Source organism: Gigantopelta aegis, chromosome 11 (genome assembly GCF_016097555.1).
Source record: "Gigantopelta aegis isolate Gae_Host chromosome 11, Gae_host_genome, whole genome shotgun sequence".
NCBI classification, from domain to species: Eukaryota; Metazoa; Mollusca; class Gastropoda; order Neomphalida; family Peltospiridae; genus Gigantopelta; species Gigantopelta aegis.
This window is the reverse complement of record NC_054709.1, coordinates 16077031-16100446: the sequence shown is the minus strand read 5'-3', so window position 1 is coordinate 16100446 and position 23416 is coordinate 16077031. Positions and strand designations below refer to the sequence as shown.

Below are 23416 nucleotides of genomic sequence, written 5' to 3'. Positions count from 1 at the left end.
TATGACAAAAACAAGGCTTACACCGTACCTACCATCTAACCTATTACAACAACTTGCTCTGTTTAACACATTATCCTATCCTATTCTAATAAAAGCAGCTACATGTATGACAAAAACAAGGCTTATATCGTACCTACCATCTAACCTATTGCAACAACTTGCTCTGTTTAACACATTATCCTATCCTATTCTAATAAAAGCAGCTACATGTATGACAAAAACAAGGCTTATATCGTACCTACCATCTAACCTATTGCAACAACTTGCTCTGTTTAACACATTATCCTATCCTATTCTAATAAAAGCAGCTACATGTATGACAAAAACAAGGCTTATATCGTACCTACCATCTAACCTATTGCAACAACTTGCTCTGTTTAACACATTATCCTATCCTATTCTAATAAAAGCAGCTACATGTATGACAAAAACAAGGCTTACACCGTACCTACCATCTAACCTATTACAACAACTTGCTCTGTTTAACACATTATCCTATCCGTTTAACACATTACCATATCCTATATTTAACAAGCATTCTGAGAGTACAGATAAAGCAATACATGTCCCCTACTAGGCCCAACATATTTTCGTATCTCCTAAATTCAAAGGCAATAACTCATGTCAAAAATGGGTAAATTGCCATGAAAATGAAACTTGATCTGTAACAGTACACAATAAAGCTATACACTTGTAAAATTTCAGCTCAATCAATATCTCAAGGCATTGTAAAAAAAACATCTGGAAAACTGTATGTGGGATAGACAGATGGACAGACAGACAGATAGACAGAAGGAAGGAGATGAAACCTGTGGTCCCCTTCGGTGGGACTGGTAGGGGTCTAATGAAAACAAGACTCATCATCTTACCTATCACATAGACTTCTTTTCTCCAACATTCCGAACACCTCTCTAGCAACCCTGGGTCCTTGAAAACTTTGACCTTTGAGGATTTCTTTCTCTAACACACGAACGCTCTGAAAACATCAACATGTAATTCATTATCATAACAGGCACAAGTGTATGAGACCGGAAGTGTGTTTGTGTGTTGTGTGTGTGTGTGTGTGTGGGGGGGGGGGGGGGGGGGTGTGTGTTATAGGGTTAGTTGGGGCAGCTGTTGAAAAATAATGGTGGTTTCTGAAAATTTTGAAGTTTAATAGATAATTTAGCAAAATATTCTACAGCCCTGATATATTATATGCAGTATCAGACATTATGGTTAAGGAAAACATAGATAATGAGAAAGGAAACCTGCTGCTTATAAACACAATGTCATTATGAAATAAACTTGTAAAAGATTTTTAAAAGTTAGTTTTGTTTAACGACACCACTAGAGCACACTGATCTATTACGTAATCGTACATAAGCTATTGGATGTCAAACATTCTGTAATTTTGTCATATAGTCTCAGAGAAAAAATCTGCTAAATTTTTTCGATTACTAGGAAAGGATCTTTTATATGCACCATCCCACGGCCTTTGATAGACAATGTTCCAGTTGTAGTGCACTGGCTGGAGAAAGAAATAGCCCAATGGGCCCACTGATAGGGATCGATTCCAGACCAACCCTGCAATAGGCGAGCGCTTTGCCACTGGGCTCTGTCACTCTCCCATAGACTACCCCATCACACACACACACACCCAAACAAAAAGTGTATTTTATTTTGTTTGTTGTAATTATAATAATTCAGAAATATAACAGAAATAATAAAACCCCTCAGTCAATGTCTGATTCAGTACTTCAAGTTATACTACTGCAGTTAGCCCCTGATTACTGTACTTTAATAAAACTACATATATAATACATGTATAGTATATATGCAATTTACAATTTGTCCAACGAGACGTGCAAATCATTTCAAAACAATGGTTTGTCTTTTTCAATGCATGATGCTGCACTGCAAACTGCATAAAACAATGCCTTTTTAACACTGCACACCTGATACACAATACATGTACATGTATGTGAAAATTTACTTAATTCATACCATATTTGTAGGGCACCATATTTCACCTGAACCATTGTTCTCACTGAATGTCAGTTATATACAGTACTGGTACAGCTCTAAATTTACACAAACTGCCAGTGAGATTTGAAAGTAAAAGTTGTAACTTGTGTTGGGAATTAGTTGGCATTTCAACATACCGTAGATCACCAAAATATCAAATTTCGAGTACACAATTGATTAGAATTATTATATGAACATAAGAAGAATTTGATATATTACCAAAAAAACACCACTAGAGCATATTGATTTATTAATCATTGGTTAATGGATGTCAAACATTTAGTAATTTTGACATAATATACTTTAGAGAGGAAACCCACCACATTTTTCCATTAGTAGCAAGGAATCTTTTATATGCACCATCCCACAGACAGGATAACACATACCACGGCCTTTGATATACCTGTCGTGGTGGATTTGAAATATAAGGGCCATTTACATGTACCCTTATTGTGTTCACATGGATAGACAATACAAATGGCTAATTTTTCCTTTTACAACTAGTTAATACCGTACACATAAGTACACATTAAAACAAACCCCGACCTCAACATACACGTATATTGCATTTACATCGATCACATCATCAGAACTGGAGGAACAATTACAGTTAACATTTACCCACACAGTCGATTATAGATTTTCATAATTGATTATTAAATGTTTGATTACAGTAATTGATCGTTGGAACATCACTAGTTGCAAACTTCAAAAGATAACTAATCTGGATGCAAGTTTGAGACTGATTAGGTTATAAAAATATACTTCACGAAACCCAATCACGTAAACCACATAATGTAAACGTAAACATTTGAAATATGGTGCCCTCGTGTATTGAACATTACATGTATGTGGTTGCCACGGTAACATCACTACAACTGAAAAGTGCAGAATATCAGACACACAAAAAATCAGTAATAATTAGAACAGAAGATATGAAGAGTTTGTTTCCAAAATTCTGTATATAGAGGATTCATCACAAGTGTTTTTCAATGTGTAAAATATCAATAGAGTAAATAAATAAATAAATAAATAAATAAACTAGATAAATAAACTACCTGTAAATAAATCACATTTAGAAAATGTTTGTGTGCCAAAACTTAACTAGTCACTTATTCAATATACATGTAGCCGTGTGTAGATTTTTAATGTGGTTTTACGTTATAATTTACTCTGCAATCACTATGTATTGTCAAGATATAATGACTAGATAAATGTCTACATTTTCGGTCAGTGACCAAACATATAGCTTTTGGGGATGAAACTACTGTTAGACTAGTTAAATGATCAGCGAAGGCATATTAGCATATATTGTTCATAGTAACTTTTCAGTTGATTATTTTTATTTAAAAAAATAACAAAACCATTTTGCAGACAAGTTTTAATTTAAAAATAAGAAATAAATTGTTGTTATTTATAAGAACTATTTTGTTTTAGTGTATGGATATATAGACGACAAGAAATATTAAACATGTGTGGACATACTACTCCGGAAAATGGTAAAGTTGTGAAATAAAAGTTAAAAATGGTTAATTTCATTACTTTTTTGTTTTATGTGGATTGCAGGATCAATAAACAAACTGGCTGTCAGAGATTGTGTCCAGGAGAGACGAGCTTGAACCTTAATTGGATATAGGCACGTTAATATGTTATTCATTCGAATCCAAAATAACTGGTTAATACTACTCCGGACAATGGTAAAGTTGTGAAATAAAAGTTAAAAACGGTTAATTTCATAACTTTTTTGTTTTATGTGGATTGCAGAATAAATAAACAACTGGCTGTCAGAGATTGTGTCCGGGAGAGACGAGCTTGAACCTTAATTGAATATAGGCACGTTAATATGTTATTCATTCGAATCCAAAATAACTGGTTAATGTATTAAGATATTGGCTTTATCCTACTCAGGCCGAATGGTGACTATATCGCTCGCCATTTTAACTTTTGCAGGATAAAGATATAATCTTACCGCAATTAACCAGTTACTCTTTATATACATTATTTGTAGTGTACATTGAAAAAGCGTAATGGGAGTAGGGGTAAAGAGAAAGAGAGCGATAAATAAGAAAACTACTTAAAATGCAAAATGAGTGTGGATTACATAATATCATATTTTGGTCTGAAGAATAATAATAAAAAATAAACAACAAAAAATTATACAATGTATATGTATTATTAAATGAAATTAATAAATAACATTTAAAAAAAGAAGAAAAAAAGATTAAATCTAAATGGATTTAACATGCAACCAATTAACAATACATTAAAAACATTAAACATTTTTAATAGTACATGTCTTTCATAAATATATGTAAACTGGGTTAAGAATGTTTAAGTTGCATGATGAATGCATGGAAATTAAACATTATAATAAAAATAACAATAATAATAATAATAATAATAATAACAATAATAATAATAATAAACAACCCACATAAATAAACAAAAGAACACAGAATACTGTAACATTTAATATCAATGAATAACATTTAACAAATTGAATACTGTAACAGTAGTTTATAAACAAATGAATCGGAAATAAAAGGCACTTAACATATTACCATACTTCACAGAAAACTGGACACAAAAAGCTGGGCACAGATAAGGATGAAAAAAGGTGGGGGAGTCGAGCTTGTAAGCTACAGCAAGTGTATGTACACAGGCAGGTTTATATGGATTGTACGATGTGCACACCCCTTTTTTAAAAGGGAGGCGGGAGAAGGTGTCAGACACTAGAGCTGCAACAATTCACTCACGTACACCGAATACAGGCTATCCGCGATACGTATTCGTTACCCAAAGAACTGAATATATTTGAAGGTTTTTTTTTGTTGTTTGTTTTTTCTTTTTTTATTATTATTATTTTTTTTTTTTTTAATATATAAATTTAGAAAGACCACAGTTTGCAACACAGAAGTATTTTAAGCAGTCTACTATATCCACTACCCAGCATATCACGAAGAAGAGAAATCATGATGGCCAAATTACATCAGTCACGTGATTGTTTTTGGTAACGAAAACTGGTACATCTTGTGTATAATGTAGTTAATGATTATTAACGTGAGAAATAAACTGACATGTGATAGTACATACGGCATATATTAATAATATGCTAAACGTTTCATCATTGATCTGTCTTAAACCCTGGCAATATGGGTTTTTAAAACACTTTGACGAACATTTTTCCCCAAAACTTGTCTGAAACTGTCGCGAGGAAAGGACGATTAAAATGCGAGGAAACACACTGTTCCATGAGAGGAAAACAGCTGATCCGAGGAGAATTCCTACCCCTGAGTTATTTGTATCATTGGAAACTAAACCACAGTTTTGTGTACGTATTTCAGTATTTGTTGATCTCGCACACATTGTCAAGAGCACACAACCAATCTAGACCCCCTGCAAACATTACTGAACAAGAACAAAAAAAAAACCCACCAAATTTTTGGTGGGACTACATGTACATTGCACATAGCGACCCCTCCCCCCCACCCCACCTGATTTCCTATAGGGATCCTTCATCACTACACATGGATTCTACATACAATTTTTTCCTTTATGATTTTATTAACAGTGAAATGTTCTAAAAAAAAAAAAAAAAGATGTGGTCACTGCCTAAAGAGCCACTTTTTCTACTAGACAATGTTTATATGCTTGTTTTCTTTTTCTTATTTTTAAACTGACATTTAATTATTTTAATTTTTAAAGTCTCACATTCCAAAGTTTAATGTTAAACACTACTTAAATGACATTTCCTACTTTTGTTCACCGGTGGGTTGTTTCATTCAGCAAATCAAAAGTACAGTATTGGTAGATTCACTATAATTATGTTGTATTCATGAATATAACTTTTTGTATTCGAGACCCCATATTCATAATACGTATCATATTCGCCACTTGGTGTATTCGTTGCAGCTCTATGAGACACTGACATTTTGAACCCAATTTTACAAGTTCCTAAAATATCCTAAGATCTCTTTCTCAAATCCCTACACTTACCCATGATTACCGTAACGTAGCAGCCAATCATATTGAAATTTGACACATGGTGATTCAAAAACAAAAAACAGAAAGAAAGAAAAAAAGTGCTTCTCCTTTTTTCCAATACATCTATTTTCAAATAGCTATTAGTAAAAAACTGTTGTAATGAAATATAAACAAATTTCTTACGCCTTTCTCCATCCACTAAAGAGTAATTAAAATATTCTAAAAATAATATGTTTGCTTTGTACAGTAAACAATTTTAAAAAAACTATATTTATTAACATACATGTATTGCACATTTTAGAGTGATTCCACCCTGTTGTTGTTATTATTATATATATAAATAAATAAAAGATCTCACTTGCGGTCGCTAGAACCATAGTATTACCCCCAAGGTTGTTTGTTGTTGAAGGGTAACTACATGTACATGTATATGCATGCATATAAAATAGACTGTCCTGTGGTGCGCCAGTTTGATTTTAAAATTCAAGCACTTGTCAGATCTATATGAACCCAGGGCTTCTAGATTATGGTGATATTCAATGTTGGGCTAGTAAAAAACTACTATCGCTATGCTCCATGGCTAGTGATATTCAATGTTGGGCTAGTAAATAACTACTATCGCCATGCTCCATGGCTAGTGATATTCAATCTTGGGCTAGTAAATAACTATTGCCATGACTGACGGCTAGTGAAAAAAAGTTATCAAATGCTGCATTGAAGTCTATTAATCTTTGTAAATATGAATATATGTCTCTTCCCCCACAAATCTAAGGGTTTTCAAGCTCTATCTCCCTCATTAGGTGACATATCTGATTATTAATATTTTAAAAATTGTATTTAGTTAAAGTAGGGCCAGTGATTTTTTTAACTGTAGCTAGTAATTTTTTTTAATCACTGATCCCATGGCTAGTGGATTTTATAAAAATTCTAGAAGCCCTGTGATCCATGTGCACATCTATGCATAGTTAAATAATATTGTCTTGTACAACGTATATTGTGTGAAAAAGTGAACAATATATTACATACATGAGTATCACTAACATACATGTATGTATTCACTCATTCTCTATTGGGCAAACAACTAACAACCAAGGGTAGAAATATTGTATCACATGCAGGGTTTCTGCCAGAGGGTAAAACAGGCATGACACCATACACAAGTGTTTTTGCTGATTTTATTTTTTAAGTTAACCTTTTAACAAAATTAATGACTCTTATCATTACTGTATGATTGTCTTAACCCTAACCCTAAACTTAACCCATTTTCTTTCCATACTCCCTGTTGACTGCAATTGCATTCAATTCCATAGCACCATACCCAAATTTCTGGCAAAAACCCTGACTATATGTATGGACGAAGGTTGGAATTTGGTCTGAAAACAAGGGTTGGGGTTTATACACCAGTGTGTGTAATAGGCCGGAAAATACAGTAGCTGTTCACTGGATGTTTAAATTATTATATGAATGCTTTGTCGCACTGAAAGGACTTAAGTTTACAACAGCTTGCAATTAAGTGTAATTGCATTCAATAAAATCAAACGTCTGATCACAGTAATTTTAGTTGGATGTAACAAAAATCTCATCGAAGGATAACGCACAGGGTGGAATCACAATTTTTATTCAATGCAACAGAAAAATTGCACAGTGTCGCAATTTAAAGATCAGTGGCAGTCTATAGGCAGCTATTTTAAAAAATACTTTCATACAATACAATCTAAGTCATTACCTGTTCATGTAACCCAACTTGGAAACCTTTAAAATATTTATATCCTTTGAAAATAAAAAAAGGCAATCATTGAAAAACTTGGCAAGCCTAACTCTACTATAAATAATGCATAACGTATTGGCAGGGAACGACACACGTGATTAACTTACCACGTTCTGCTGAAACAAGCAACATAAAATGTCAATATTTACCATTTAATATCAAATGTATACTCTGTCCATCAGCAAAGATTAGCTACATGTACATAAGCATATACAGCGAAATCTCTCAAAACAAGAATTCCCTCAAAACTGGATGTTTTACAGAGTCCCCTTTTTAAAATCTGTACAGAACGTAACATCTTCCAATCAGATCCCTCTTAAAACTGGATTAGCTGATTAAGCATATACAGTGAAACCTCTCCAAATCAGACCCTCTGTTAACCGGAATTCCATCAAAACTGGATGTTTTACAGTCTTCTTTTTAAAATCAGTACAGAACTTAACCTTTCTAAACTGGATTCCACTTAAAACCAGACATATTTGTTGGTCCCATTGGTGTCCAATTTAGAGCGGTTCCTCTGATATTTTATATATCTGGTGATGAAAAAAATACAACAACCCTATTTTTAAAAGTTGAATAGCAGGAAAAGTATTCAATATAGAACATTAAAATTTTGCACAAAACCAGCTTAACTGTATTATGCTGTACATTGATGGCAAACGTTTCAATGGGACATGACTTACTTTTAAAATGGCCCATGAAGCAAAACATAATTAAAAACAATCTACACCAATAATCACCTGATATACATGACATGTATGCTTCCTAAAATTGGGACAACACCTACCAGTCTTTAATAACATACCAGTCATGAAGCATTGGTCGGAATGGGAAAAATTAAACATTCAGCCATCCAAGGGATACCAATTCTAAATTCCATCACACCTCAGACAGGCATTCTACAACAGGCTTACATATCAAACCCAATTTCAGATGTCACAATAATCAATACAAATGTTTAATGACATTTATCATTGGCTATTGGATGTCAAACATTTGGTAATTATAACCGTTAGTCTTCAAACGAATGGAAATGTTTTATTTAAAGACATGCTCAACACATTTACAGTTATATGGCGTCAGACATATGGTTAAGGACCAAACAGATATTGAGAGAGGAAACCCGCTGTCGCCACTTCATGGGCTACTCTTTTCGATTAGCAGCAAGGGATCTTTTATATGCACCATCCAACAGACAAGGTAGTACATACCACAGCCTTTGATATACCAGTCGTGGTGCACTGGCTGAAACGAGAAATAGCCCAATGGGCCCACCGACGGGGATCAATCTCAGACCGACTGCGCATCGAGCGAGCGCTGTACCACTGGGCTACATCCCGCCTATATTTGGTAATTATGACCTCCAGTCTTCAGAGGAAATCTGTTATATTTTTCCACTACAAGCATATGGGATCTTTTATGATTCTGTACATACGAAAAAATATCCATTGGAAAGTAAAATGAAAATGTTTTACAGCAATCACTGGGACAAGTCTGTGCTTTACATAAGCCATTGTTTGTTCCTGCATTATATTTACCTAGAATGCTGAAACAAAATGGGTTACGTGATATTTTTTTTCTGTTACACCCACAAATGGGTTTCCCCAACTTTCAATTCTCATGGACCTAAAATGTACAGTATCTGATACATAATTTTAGTTGTTAAAAAGGTTGTTAGTCGGGTGAAACGGTAGCAAACTCAGGACAGTTTTCTTGAAATAAAGGACTTAGAAACTACTATTACTGGATTCTAGAAAGGTAACCTGCCTTATCAGAAACTACTATTACTGGATTCTAGAAAGGTAACCTGCCTTATCAGAAACTACTATTACTGGATTCTAGAAAGGTAACCTGCCTTATCAGATTTCACGATAGCTTCTCCCAACATTCTGTTCCGACCACCGTGACAGGTTGCGACCAAATCTGCTATTCCACAGCTTTCAAAGAATGTTTCTGACTTCGAACCTGCAAAAAATAGAAAAAAATAGAACAGCAAAGAATAAATTAAGAAATATTACTGTATCACCCATCAAAACTAATAATTTGTCAATATTGTACAATGACATCAAACAATTAGTGCACAAAGATGTTACCAGAACGTCAAGTGAGTTCAGTGATATAAATTAAAAAGTAATTGTGGGTAATAAATAGGACATTAAAATTGCTTTCGTATTACGTCCTTCATGGAATATTTGTATTGTCTCGACAATTGAAAATTATTTTACTTGGGACGTAAACATGATCCAAAATGGAAGCTCATTTAGTATCCTGTAATTTCTATACCCCTCATAAGAATTATATTGGAAAACTTTCAAAGGATCTTGAAAACTATGAGGTCAATATGTTTTGACATCATAGAATAGTCATGAACAGTTTTTGGGGAAGGTTAAACTTCGCAATTCCGTAAAAATCTGCAGGTGATTCATGACAATATTTAGTATTAAAATAGTTTGCTTTGTTTAAGGACACCATTATAGCACATTGATTAATCATCGGCTATTGGACGTCAAACATTTCGATAATTCTGACACATAGAAACTTGCTAAATTTTTCCAATGTAGCAAGGGATCTTTTATATGCACTTTCCCATAGACAGGAAAGCACATTCCATGGCCTTTGACCAGTTACGGTGCACTGTTTGAAATGAGAAAAAAAAACAATCAGATGAAGTGAGCCACCGAGGTGGTTCGATCCTGCGACACAAGCACCTCAGGCGAGCGCTGAACCGACTGAGCTAAATCCTGCCCTCTATAATAATAGTCATACCTGAAAAGAAAACTTCAGCAAATTTGATCATCTCCATAAGACCAAGTCTGATAACAGCTGCCTTTGTGTTGTCGCCAAACCCAAGTCCATCCACGATACCTGATCCAATACCTACAACATTCTTGAAAGAGAGAAAAAAAAAAAAAATCTTTTAAAAAGCACACTACAGATAGTGGTAACTAGTGAACTATATTATACATTATTTAAACTCGAAACGTGACAACATTCTTTAGAGTTACAAGCTACTTTTTACTTCTGAAAGACACACACATCAATTTGCAAGTAGTGGAACCGAACTATACAATACACTGTTGAGACGTTTAACATTATTTAAACTCCACAACATCCTGCAAAGTTAAAAGCTAATTTTTACTTCTAAAAGACAAACACACATCAATTTACAGGTAGTGGCATTGATTGTAAATGTAACACTGTTTAAACAGCATCCAAAATATTAGTCCTAAATCAGATTATGAAACATTTTGGGACAAATTTAGAAAGACTGTTTATGTCTTACACGCGTGTAACTACAGACATTTACAATGCTTCAACGCCTGTGTTTAAGAAAAACAGGCTTTGCAAATTCAGCCTTTCATTTCTGAACAAAAGGACATCAATTACAATTTACAGAATAACCTTGGAAATATAGCTACTCAGATAATGAAAATTTGAAATGCATATGCAGTAAAACCCCTCTAAACCAGACACCCTCAGATTCAAGTAAAATGTCCAATAAGGTATCCAGTTTAGAGAGGTTAAGTTCTGTATCAATTTTTAAAAAAGGACCGTGAAAAATGTCCGGTTTGGAGGAATTCCAGTTTACAGAGAGTCCGCTTTTGAGAGGTTTCACTGTACATGTATGTAAGGCCACACTTAAAACTGTAAATAACTGATTTGATGTAACCAGATCCAAGTGTTACAAATGGGTTATACAAAATATTATTTTTACATACATGTGTATACATGTATGTGTATAATTACTATCATTCTGGTGCTAAAAACTTGTTGTTTGAAGTCTTAAAAAAAGGGGAAGTTGTGTCAGTTTTAAGAGTCAGTAGTTATAGGAAACAAATGGCCTATTTGAGAGTATCAAAATAAGTTGAAAACGGATAATCGGGTTATCAGGAGATTACCATACCATACATGTACATGTACATACATATATGTCAAGAAAATAGAGTATGGTACTTTGCTTCATCATCCATCAAAGGCTTTTGTAGGAGATATTGCTGGCACTATAATTTGCGATATTTTCCTAGGAGATATCGATTCTTTTGTTACATCACTGTGTATGCCTCAGCACTGAACCTATAATTAGTGTCGTCACGCCACTGTCGTTCTGCTAGTTAACGAGTCTACCGCTGCTAAATATAGTGACATTCAACTCACATTACTGACATTGTTTACAATTGTCGCAATTGAAAAGAATGATAATGGATGATAAAAAGAATATCACGTGTCTTGTGATATCGTAATTTATTAGGCAAGCCTCGGTTTTCATACTTTTATCAGCTCGTGCTGATAAACTATGACATCACCAGACACTTGGGGAGTATCTTCTATTTATACAAAAAAATACACCACCTAAATTGTAATCAATTTCTGCTTAAATATAAATTACACACACAAATATCGGTACAACGAGAAACAGTGATATGAATGAAAAACAAAGTACTACTAGTACATTGTACCAGCATAATAATGAAAATTGTAAACTTTTCTCCACCGGCCTCAGTGGTGTCGTGGTTAAGCCATCGGGCATAAGGCTGATAGGTACTGGGTTCGCAGCCTGGTACCGGCTCCCACCCAGAGGAAGTTTTAACGACTCAATGGGTCGATATAAGACTACTACCTCTTCTCTCTCACTAACAACTGACCACTGACAGGCAGTCAAAATATCTGAGGTTAGTGCCTAGGATGGCTTGCTTGAACCTTAATTGGATATGAACGTGAAAAATAAGTGGAAATGTAAACTTCTTAAGAGTATCATGATCAACAGGTTTCCATGGACCTAATTCACTAAACTCTCACAACTTTATGAACTCACCTATAATGTTTACCGACACCTCTAGAGCACATTGATTTATTAATCATCAGCAAAAACCTGCTTAATTTTTCCATTAAAAGGGATCGTTTAGATGCACAATCCCAAGACAGGACAGCACATACCACAGCCTTTGATATACCAGTGCAGGGCTTCTAGATTATGGTAGCCCCACTTCCATGGCTAGTGATATTCAATGTTGGGCTAGTAAATAACTACTATTGTCATGCCCAACGGCTAGTGGAAAAAATGTGTCAAATGTTGCAGTTAAGTCTATTTTGTAAATATGAATATCCTGTCTCCCCCCCCCAACCTCTCCCCCCCCCCCCAAATGTTAGTGTTTTTAAGCTGTATTTCCATCTTTAGGCGACACATCTGATTATTACAATTATTCAGTAAAATTGTGTTAACTTAAAGTAAAGTAGGGCTAGTGAATTTTTAATCGTGGCTAGTACATTTTGTTTTACATCACTGATCCCATGGCAAGTGGATTTTGTAAAAATTCTAGAATCCCTGCAGTCGTGGTGCACTGGTTGAAGTGAATGATCAGACCCAATACCTTTAAAGCTCCACAGACTTCCACTGTATCCCGATCATCAACAACGGTCACTCTGAAATATTCAGCCTCAAACAGCTCCTTTAACATCTGTCCAAGTTTTGCGTCTTTACAGCCTGTCAAAACAATGAAATCAATATTTGTTTACAGTGTTTCTGGCAGAAAGAAAATTTTGGGTATGGCGCTATGGAATTGAATGCAACCACAGTCAACAGGAGGTATGGGGGGCCTCTCCCAGAAAGAAGTTTAGGGTTAGGGTTAAGAAAATCATATGGGTATGGCGCCAAACCCATTTTACCCTCAGCACATTTCAAGTTATAGCTATCTGATATCTAAAGCAAAATACACATTTAAACAAAATCATGTTTTTGAAGATTTTGGAAAACTAAATCTTGCAAGGGATCTTTTTTATGCGCCATCCCACAGACAGGATAGCACATACCTTGATATATCAGTCGTGGTGAACTGGCTGGAATGAGAAATAACCAAATGGACCCACCGATGGGGACTGATCCCAGACTGACTGTGCATCAGGCGAATGCTTTACCTTGGAACTAATAAGAGTTACATGTGCTAACCTATTGTTGTCTCACAAAACTGTTCACTGGCCACTTCTGTTGCCAAGTTGGCGCCCATTAACACGGCACATTCTAGCTTTAGTTCATCTTTAATCTGGTGAGAGATCAACTCGATACCAGTGTCTGTGATAGCAAAACCCTGAAAGAAAAGACAAAAACAAAACAAACAAAAAACTCTCAGTACTAGCATCTGTCATAGCAAAAACCCCAACACAATAACTTTGGCTCTTAAGAAAATTATGACATGTGGGTGTGGGTAATTTTTGGCATGCTTCCATCAGAGAACTGTTCAAGCACACCTGTCATGGGCACAACATCTGACTTCACCAGAGAGTTCTGTCCATGACATTAAAGACAAAAATTTAAATGTTCCATGGAACAATGGTCTCCACAGTATTTCTCATGGCATGTTGGTGTAATGAACTGAAATAATAAGGAAACCCGCTATCATTTGTAATGAACCGAAATAATAAGGAAACCTGCTATAAACTATAAAAATAAATAACAAACAATACGTTTTACAATGATATAAATTATTGAATTGATCCAAGCTGTTTTATCTACTAAAATAAAACCCTTCCCAACGTTATCACAATAACTTAAATTACCCTCCCAATGATTATAACACTTATACTTACGATCATATTGCTCCCAAATGAAAAGACAAACTGCCTTTACGACCCCCCACCCCCCCCCCCCCCCCCCCCCCCCCCCCCCCCCCCCCCCCCCCGTTTTATAGCACAAAACAAAGCACAAGAAAAGCATGATCCTCCAAACAGCTTGGATCACACAAGATACAACGAGCACGTGCAGTTTCACGAAACTTCCAAACTGCCAGTAGAAATAAACATATTGCTAGACTGTCCTAAAGGCACAATCACAATAAACAGACTTAGCCTGTCTTCAAGTTTATTACATTGGCAGTTAACATGTTATCCAACTCTGATTTGTAACTTAGTGTAAGAGGGATTAATTTGTCAGTTTTTAACAAAAAAATAAAAAGAGATAAATAAATAATATAAATCTTGGACTCAATATCAGTGTCCATGACTTCAAAATAGACTTGTAGTGTAAATTATTTAACAGCAATGTCGAAGACTCAGTGTTTCTGCCAGAAAGAAATTTTTGGGTATGGCACTATAGAACTGAATGCAACCATAGTCAACAGGGGGTATGGGGGGCCTTCCCTATATAGAAAATGGGTTAGGTGTAGGGTTATGAAAATCATACAATAATGTTAAGAGTCATTGTTTTTGTCAAAAGGTTAACTTAAAAAAATAAAATCTGCAAAAAACTTTGAGTATGGCACCATACCCATTTTACCCTCTGGCAGAAACCTTGAGACAAACATAGATAAAACTAAATATTTATATTTATTACGGCTTCTGGAAATCAAGAATTCTCAATATATCTTAAATACTGTTATGAATAAGATGGAAAGCAAAAGCTGCTTGTAAAGTTGATTATCAGAAAGCATATATAGAGAATAACTAGTTATTATTTATTCCATTTCAAAAATGGGTTGATAAAAAAATAAAATTATACATTCTGACTGTGATGTAAATGGAAAAACATAGTTGAGCTATGTGTGGGAGTGAGTAATTTTTGGCATGCTTCCATCAGCGAACTGTTCATGCATGCCTGTCGTGGGCATGACCTCTGACTTTGCCAGAGTGTTCTGTCCATAACAGGGAGTAGATGAGCTAGATCATTGCAAAGTTAAAGTAGATATATTATAAATCAGAGATCATTGCAAAGTTAAAGTAGATCAATTATAAATCAGAGTTATTCACCTTTATCATTGACACTGCGATGGCGCCCTTTTTGACGTGGCCAACAATCTGCTTGCACACTCCTCGGACAAACTGATGTGGCAGCACAAAAACCAGAACATCGGCATTTTTACATGCTACAGCTACGTCAGGAATAGCAATCTGAAACACACAAAAACAAATAAAAAAAACATCATGCTATTAGGGTTTATGAACATTTTATTCTCAACTCTTAGACGTGTTTTTTCGTTTGTTTGTTTTGTTTAACGACACCACTAGAGCACATTGATTTATTAATCATCGGCTACTGGATGTCAGACATATGGTCATTTTTACTGTTATAGAGAGGAAACCCGCTACATTTTTCCATTAGTAGCAAGGGATCTTTTATATGCACCATCCCACAGACAGGATAGCACATATCACAGCTTTTGATATACCAGTCGTGGTGCACTGGCTGTGACCACACAGATATTGAGGGAGGAAACCAGCTGTCGCCACTTCATGAACTACTCCTTTCGATTAGCAGCAAGGGATCTTTTATATGCACCATCCCATAGACAGGATAGTACATACCACAGCCTTTATTGATATGCCAGTCATGGTGCACTGGCTGGAATGAGAAATAGCCCAGTGGGTCCACCGACAGGGATCGATCCCAGACCGACCATGCATCAAGCGAGCGCTTTCCCACTGGGCTACATCCAGTCCCCCTCAGAGGTGTGTGCATTAAATTTAAGATATAATGTACATGGTCATGCATTATGGGTCATGCCAAAAAAAAAAAAAAATTGGGTGAGCTGTATTTGTTGTTGGATAACACATACAAATGTATATGGTTTATAAACTGACAATCAAAAGAAAGTATACCAATTATTTTTTTTAAAGTATTAAAAACAACACAAAACACATTTTAATGCAAATGTTATATTTTGAAAGTATAATAATTTGGCGATAAATAAACATGAGTATACTTAATAAAACCCTTAAAATGATAATATCAGTTCACAACAGCACTAGAGGTGAAATGTGTGATTTCATAAAGAACCACTCATAACGAAGGTGAATAAATTTGACCACAAAGAACATGTTTCAGTAGCATGTATGTCCACCATGTGCAAGTATGCAAGCATATCCTGAACACAGCACGGAAGCTGTTCTCTCTCCTGCACATCGGTATATCCGAGTCCTGCCATCAGCTCTGAATAACTGGAACCTGCTCTCATCAGAAAAGAGTACACGCTGCCAGTTCTGGTTGCCAATGTTGAAACTGACGTGCCCAGCGTAAACGTCGAAGTCGATGTTGCCTCGTCAATGTCATCCCTCTGAATGCTCGATAGGCCCTGATACCATGCTGTCGTAGTCGACGACGTACAGTGTGACGACTGATGACTGATGTCCAATCCCAGTCGCTGCAGATGATGTCATAGTGAGGAATCTGTTATGTAAGTGTAAGATGCGGAGATGGCGGTCCTCGTTGGCTGTTGTGACGCAGGGTCTTCCACTTCATGGTCTGTCTGCAGTCCTGCCAGTCACCCTGTAACTCTGTATCAACCTGGTGATTGTCAATTTTGTGCAATTCAGGATTCTTGCCACATGGGCATAACTCGCACCCAACTGCACCATACCAATAGCTCTCTCTCTTTCTTCAGCAGTTAGCCTTGCCATGTTCTCTGGTGTTTTACTGTTGACTGAGGCATGTTCTAAACAATGGCACCCTTTTTTATACCCTTATGTGCACAAGTATCATGTTTCTCGTACAGTATAAATTTGATGAATAAAATCATTTTGCACGTGCGGCATCGCCCAAACGCAGCAATGTGCGACTATTCGTCATTGATTGCATTATAACGAACAATACTGGAACCTATCTAACCTTCCATGAACGTGTATTGTGTTTATTTATCATAAAAATAATTGGTATACTTTCTTTTGATCGTCAGTTTATATGCAAATTGTCAATTCTCAGAGCCACAATTAAAAATTCACTAGCCCTACTTTACTTTAAATTAATCTAATTTTACTAAATAATACTAATAATCAGATATGTCACCTAAAGAGGGACATAGAGCTTAAAAAACACTAACATTGGGGGTTGGGTGGGGGCAGAATATTCATATTTACAACAACTGCAACATTTGACTCTTTTTTTTCATTAGCCGTCGGACATGGCAATAGTAGTTACTGACTAGCCCAACATTGAATATCACTAGCCATGGGAGTGGGGCTACCATAATCTAGAAGCCCTGTCGGACATGGCAATAGTAGTTACTGACTAGCCCAACATTGAATATCACTAGCCATGGGAGTGGGGCTACCATAATCTAGAAGCCCTGTCGGACATGGCAATAGTAGTTACTGACTAGCCCAACATTGAATATCACTAGCCATGGGAGTGGGGCTACCATAATCTAGAAACCCTGTCGGACATGGCCATAGTAGTTACTGACTAGCCAGTGTTCGAGATTAAAAAATTTGGGCAGTATCCCAGTTGGATACTAACATTTCAAAATCTGGTATCCCACCTGAGAATTTAGGATACCACTTAAATGACAGTCATAAATAACATCGTAACAAACTTGGATGACACTGTTACTTTACTTCACCAGTAAATGACGACTTTCATTGTTTCAGCGAAAAATAAAAACGTAGGATTAAAAAAAAAATCAACATTATATGGTATCCCGGTGGGATACTGGGTTATTGAAGTTTGGTATCCAAAATTAAATTCTGTTATCCCCGGGATATCGGGATACCGTTAATCTCGAACACTGCTAGCCCAACATTGAATATCACTAGCCATGGGAGTGGGGCTACCATAATCTAGAAGCCCTGTCGGGCATGGCAATAGTAGTTACTGACTAGCCCAACATTTAATATCACTAGCCATGGGAGTGGGGCTACCATAATCTAGAAGCCCTGTCGGGCATGGCAATAGTAGTTACTGACTAGCCCAACATTTAATATCACTAGCCATGGGAGTGGGGCTACCATAATCTAGAAGCCCTGTCGGGCATGGCAATAGTAGTTACTGACTAGCCCAACATTGAATATCACTAGCCATGGGAGTGGGGCTACCATAATCTAGAAGCCCTGTCGGACATGGCAATAGTAGTTACTGACTAGCCCAACATTGAATATCACTAGCCATGGGAGTGGGGCTACCATAATCTAGAAGCCCTGTCGGGCATGGCAATAGTACTTACTGACTAGCCCAACATTGAATATCACTAGCCATGGGAGTGGGACTACTATAATCTAGAAGCCATGTAAAAGATATTTTATATTCAAAAACAAAAATCCAGAATTCAAGATAAATCCGAAAAACATTAATTCTGATATTTACCAACTGGAACAGTTGGTGTGTAATTTTTATTTGATAGTTCCACAGACTTGCCTGTTGAGGCTAATTGTGCAGTACACCTCCACAAATGAAGTCAGACTTTATTAAAACTACAGACACATATATTAAAAAAAATTAAAGGGACATTCCTGAGTTTGCTGCAATGCTTTAAGATGTTATCGACTAATAAAATATTTCTACGATTAAACTTACATATTAAAGGGACACACCCTAGTTACGGCTATTTGTTAACCATTACGGCGTTGTTTTTCGCTATTAAACCCCATTTTTCTCAAATAAAATTGCACTTTACTTACATTTTATTATTTAGAATACACATTTCCATTCACCTGAACTGCTTTTTGGTAATCCCGATGTTTGTAAAACCACAAAATTCATTTTTTAAATTTTTTCACAAGACGTGCTGTCGAAGAAAAAACCGTTAAGCAAGCGAGGTCCAATCTATTTTTAGAGGGGATATTTCCATTTCAATGTCACAGACGTTGGTATATCACATGACCGTTATCATTTTGGTTCGGTTTGTTTTCTCGTGCACGGTTCGCGCAATCAACATCCGATTTGTTGTTGTTCATTTGTGAGATTTTTCTTCAGTTCGTGAACATTTTCAGTAACAATAAAGTTCAGACAAGTAAGTGTCTCAATACAAAATGTTACAAACCCGTAAAACCAATAATTTTGCTAAGTCTTACGATATCTGGAGAGGGAATACAACCAGGACAGAACAGTTGGAACATGTCCAGGAGAGGTGAAACGAACGCACCCCAAGTCTGTGAAATTTGTCGTGACGTAGGCATTGTTGTGCTTCGAGCGACATCTACCAGTGACATCAGAATACTAACTTTCAAAATTATTTCAAGCAATTGGGACATGGGGATTCCCATGGTATTTATCGATATAAAACTGCTTTTTCACTCCATTTGATAAAAACGTGATCTAAGTGTGTTACAGGTTTGTAGATTAACCAAATTATAATTTATTTTCGCTGGATGGAACTAGGGTGTGCGGCTTTAAATGTATTTTTTTGTTTAGAATATCAGTGGCTGTATAGTAAGTAAACGTGTTTCTGATCGTTCTAATATTTATACTAGGTTAATTTTCATTATATTTCCTAAAACATCCAGTATGGGCTTCTTACAAATATTAAGACGACCAGAAACACATTGAATATACACACTAATATTCTAAACAAGAAAATATATTTAATATGTAAGTTTAATCGTAGAAATATTTTATTAGTCGGAAACATTTTACAATGCAGCAAACTCGGGAATGTTTCTTTAATACACACCACATTTTCAGGAATTTTGAAGCCAGGTAAATATTTTATATTTTCGTGTTTCGTGTTAACGATTTCCGTGAGTTTCTTCCCATCGATCATCTCTTCATACATGTACATAGGAACTTCATTCTCAAACTTGTCATCAAATTTCTTCTGCTTCACATTGTGTCCAATGATCTTTGCTATAGCCGACCCCCTGAAACATAAAACAAACATGCATCTCAGTCTTTGCCGGCGGTAAAATCAAAACAAGCTGAAGGAAGGAAATGTTTTATTTAATGACGCACTCAACACATTTTATTTACGGTCATATGGCGTCAGACATATGATTAATGACCACACAGATATTGAGGGAGGAAACCAGCTGTCGCCACTTCATGAACTACTCCTTTCGATTAGTAGCAAGGGATCTTTTATATGCACCATCCCATAGACAGGATAGTACATACCACAGCCTTTATTTATATGCCAGTCATGGTGCACTGGCTGGAATGAGAAATAGCCCAGTGGGTCCACCGACGGGGATCGATCCCAGACCGACCGCGAATCGAGCAAGCGCTCTACCACTGGGCTATATCCCACCACTAATGCAAACTGAAGATCATATTCCTGAAATGATGATAGGTGAGCAATCACTATCCGTATTCAAAGTATTACACATGTATATACATTTGTATGTATGTATGCATGTATTGGATTTACATGTCGTTGTTTGAAACAGGATTCAAACTTAAGAATTGGCCACCTGTGGCAATTGTTTGTTTTTTAAAGAGACTTTTGCAGGAAATAAACATGACTGAAAGCAGGGCTAGCTTCGGGTGAGCAAAATATTTTGCCAAAATTGTTTATTAAACTGAAAAAATTGCAGAAATCAACAGTTATTTTCTTTAAATTGTCAATTATTACATGAAATTATTTCGCCAAATTGACGAATTTGGTGAGTGCCAGAGCTAGCCCTGCTGAAAGGTAATTTTGCTGTATGAAGTCTATATATAAGGTCAAATGAACAAAATTGTGTATACATTTTGGTGAACACAGTTTGCCATCGTTGAGGAGTGGTATTGATGGCAGTAATTTTTATCCAAGTTCCATTGGTGACAACCGTGACCTATGGTAAAGTTAAGGTTTGATATGTTTAACGACACCACTAGAGCACATTGATTTATTGAAAAAGCTTGTTTTGTTTAATAACTAATGACACCACTAGAGCATATTGACTTATTAATCATTGGCTATTGGATGTCAAACATCTGGTAATTTTGACATATATAGTCAGAGGAAACCCGCTAATTTTCCCACCCCCAATATCGTTCCTACGGGCCTGATTCTAATATTTTATAGTAGTTCAAATTCCATATGTATCATTTTTTTTTTTTTTTTTAAATACTGAACAAAATTTTAAATAATTGGCTAAAAAGAAATCCTGACAAAAATCCAGAATGTAGTTATCCATATGATGCTTTATAAATATTTAAATCAAGTTAAATACAATAAATATCTCAATACATACATACACGCGCACTCACACATACATATTATTATTTCAGCTCATATCCGATATTTATTGTGTACGAATCCGAACTGATGATTTCTCAGGCGTTAATAAATTTAAAAAAAAAATTGTGATAAGCAATAATACACAAACTTCTCCAATAAGTATTTGATAATGTTCCTATTGATACAATAATTAATAATTGAGCTAATTCACATTCCTATTGTGTAGCCTCCCATTGTCAAAGCCCCACAATTTGTAGACAGGGCTATTTTTACGAGATCTCGCGTCAGTTCACGGCTAGTATCCACGAGTTTCCTCACTATGCGCACATGCGCAGCGGAATGCGAAAGAGGTCTATTGTGATGTAACTTGCAATTAAGGGAAGCCATCTACTACTAAACATACCTTTGCAATGTGTCATTAGAGAATTCTTTAGAAATAAACACAACCCAAATTTCTATTAAAAACCATTCCTTTGAAATATTTCAGAGTGGGGTTTTGTCCAGAATGCTGATTAATAAGTGGCTTTTGTCCAAGTGGGGTTTTGTCTTGTGGTGTTTTGTCCTGGGTTTGTTTTAACCAAAGGGCATAATGAGTAAAACTTCCATGTGACTTTCACTTTGTCCCCCAAAAACTTAATATTTGCCAAATATATTGAAATAATTTTGGGAAGTATTGCAGATTAGTTTATTTTAATGAAAATTAACTTTATTGTTGATGAAAATGCTTTTGAATTGGGAAGTAAACTGTAAATGAACGACAGCAGACGACCACAAGTCGAGAGAAAACGAACCTCACGGAATTTCAAGCATAACGGATTAAAGGCCCTTGACAATACACTTGGAACATGACCTTGACATTATCAAACGGATTCGCTTAATATGTAGTTTGCAAAACATTTATTAGCCGATATAACTTACCAATTACCCGAGCCTACAATGCAAATTCTTTTAGGTGCCATTACAATTTAATATTAAAATTAGGAACGACCCAAACAAGAACAACTCAACGTTTACTTTTGGTATCAAAAACTGAAGGGGCATAACTCTAAATAATGTACATTGACATATGCGTGTTTAGGATGCAGAGTGCTCGCGAACAATTTGACTGGTACCATCATCTTCTATCTTATTACATTCATCTCACGTAAAACGCAGAAACCAGTTTAAGGAACGACAGCGATCGCTCGCTCTCGTGAACATCGTTTTGAAATGAAAACGGAAACTATTTGACATTGGGGGAGAGGAGGGGAAGAGGAAGAGGAAGGGAAGGGAATGGGAAGAGGAAGGGAAGGGGAAGAGGAAGAGGAAGGGAAGGGGAGGGGAGATGACTGACGGAAATCGAAGGCGCGCATACCTCAGTACCTGAGTTACGAGTCAGGGATGTTTGGTAGCATGTCCTAGAGGTTCTCGGGGACATGTTGTCCCGGGAAATTTTGAAAAGTAATTGTCCTGAAATGCAGTTATCTGCATCTTACAAGTAAAATTCATCACGAGAAACAAAAAAAAAGATTTTGGTAGTCCCATGTGGACCCAGTGACACAGCAATAACACACATTTGCTACGTTCGATTTTGACTACACAATTTGGTTTAAACAATATTGCCGTTCACATTTGTTCAAAGTTAAAATTTGTTTTGTTTAATACGTTTTGCTTTATTAATCATCAGCTAAATGGATTTAAAACATTTGGTAATTCTAACATATATAGTCAGAGCAAGCTGTTGTAATAAGTACCGACCTTAGCCGGTTCCTCCGTCCAGGACAGGAAGTTTCCCATTAGTAGCAAGGGATCTTTTATAAGC

The 23416-nt window shown here is 35.9% G+C and overlaps 1 protein-coding gene across 3 annotated transcripts in view; it reads right to left on the bottom strand.

The window, feature by feature from the left end:
- The window catches only part of LOC121385279 (glycerol-3-phosphate dehydrogenase [NAD(+)], cytoplasmic-like), a 28407-nt gene extending 5742 nt beyond the window's left edge, over positions 1 to 22665 (bottom strand). Inside the window, exons 1-9 of one of the 3 annotated variants that reach the window (XM_041515897.1) lie at positions 22534 to 22665; positions 20128 to 20314; positions 15497 to 15637; positions 13704 to 13842; positions 13129 to 13241; positions 10526 to 10646; positions 9615 to 9724; positions 7867 to 7872; positions 870 to 976 (exon numbers count right to left, since the gene is read on the bottom strand). In XM_041515897.1, coding sequence (XP_041371831.1) covers positions 870 to 976; positions 7867 to 7872; positions 9615 to 9724; positions 10526 to 10646; positions 13129 to 13241; positions 13704 to 13842; positions 15497 to 15637; positions 20128 to 20314; positions 22534 to 22574 — 965 coding nt within the window. In that variant the 5' untranslated portion in view covers positions 22575 to 22665. Of the gene's footprint in view, positions 1 to 869; positions 977 to 6174; positions 6190 to 7866; positions 7873 to 9614; positions 9725 to 10525; positions 10647 to 13128; positions 13242 to 13703; positions 13843 to 15496; positions 15638 to 20127; positions 20315 to 22533 lie in introns of all 3 variants that reach the window. The other 2 variants (XM_041515895.1, XM_041515898.1) reach the window with 2 other exon arrangements.
- Positions 22666 to 23416: the final 751 nt, after the last annotated feature.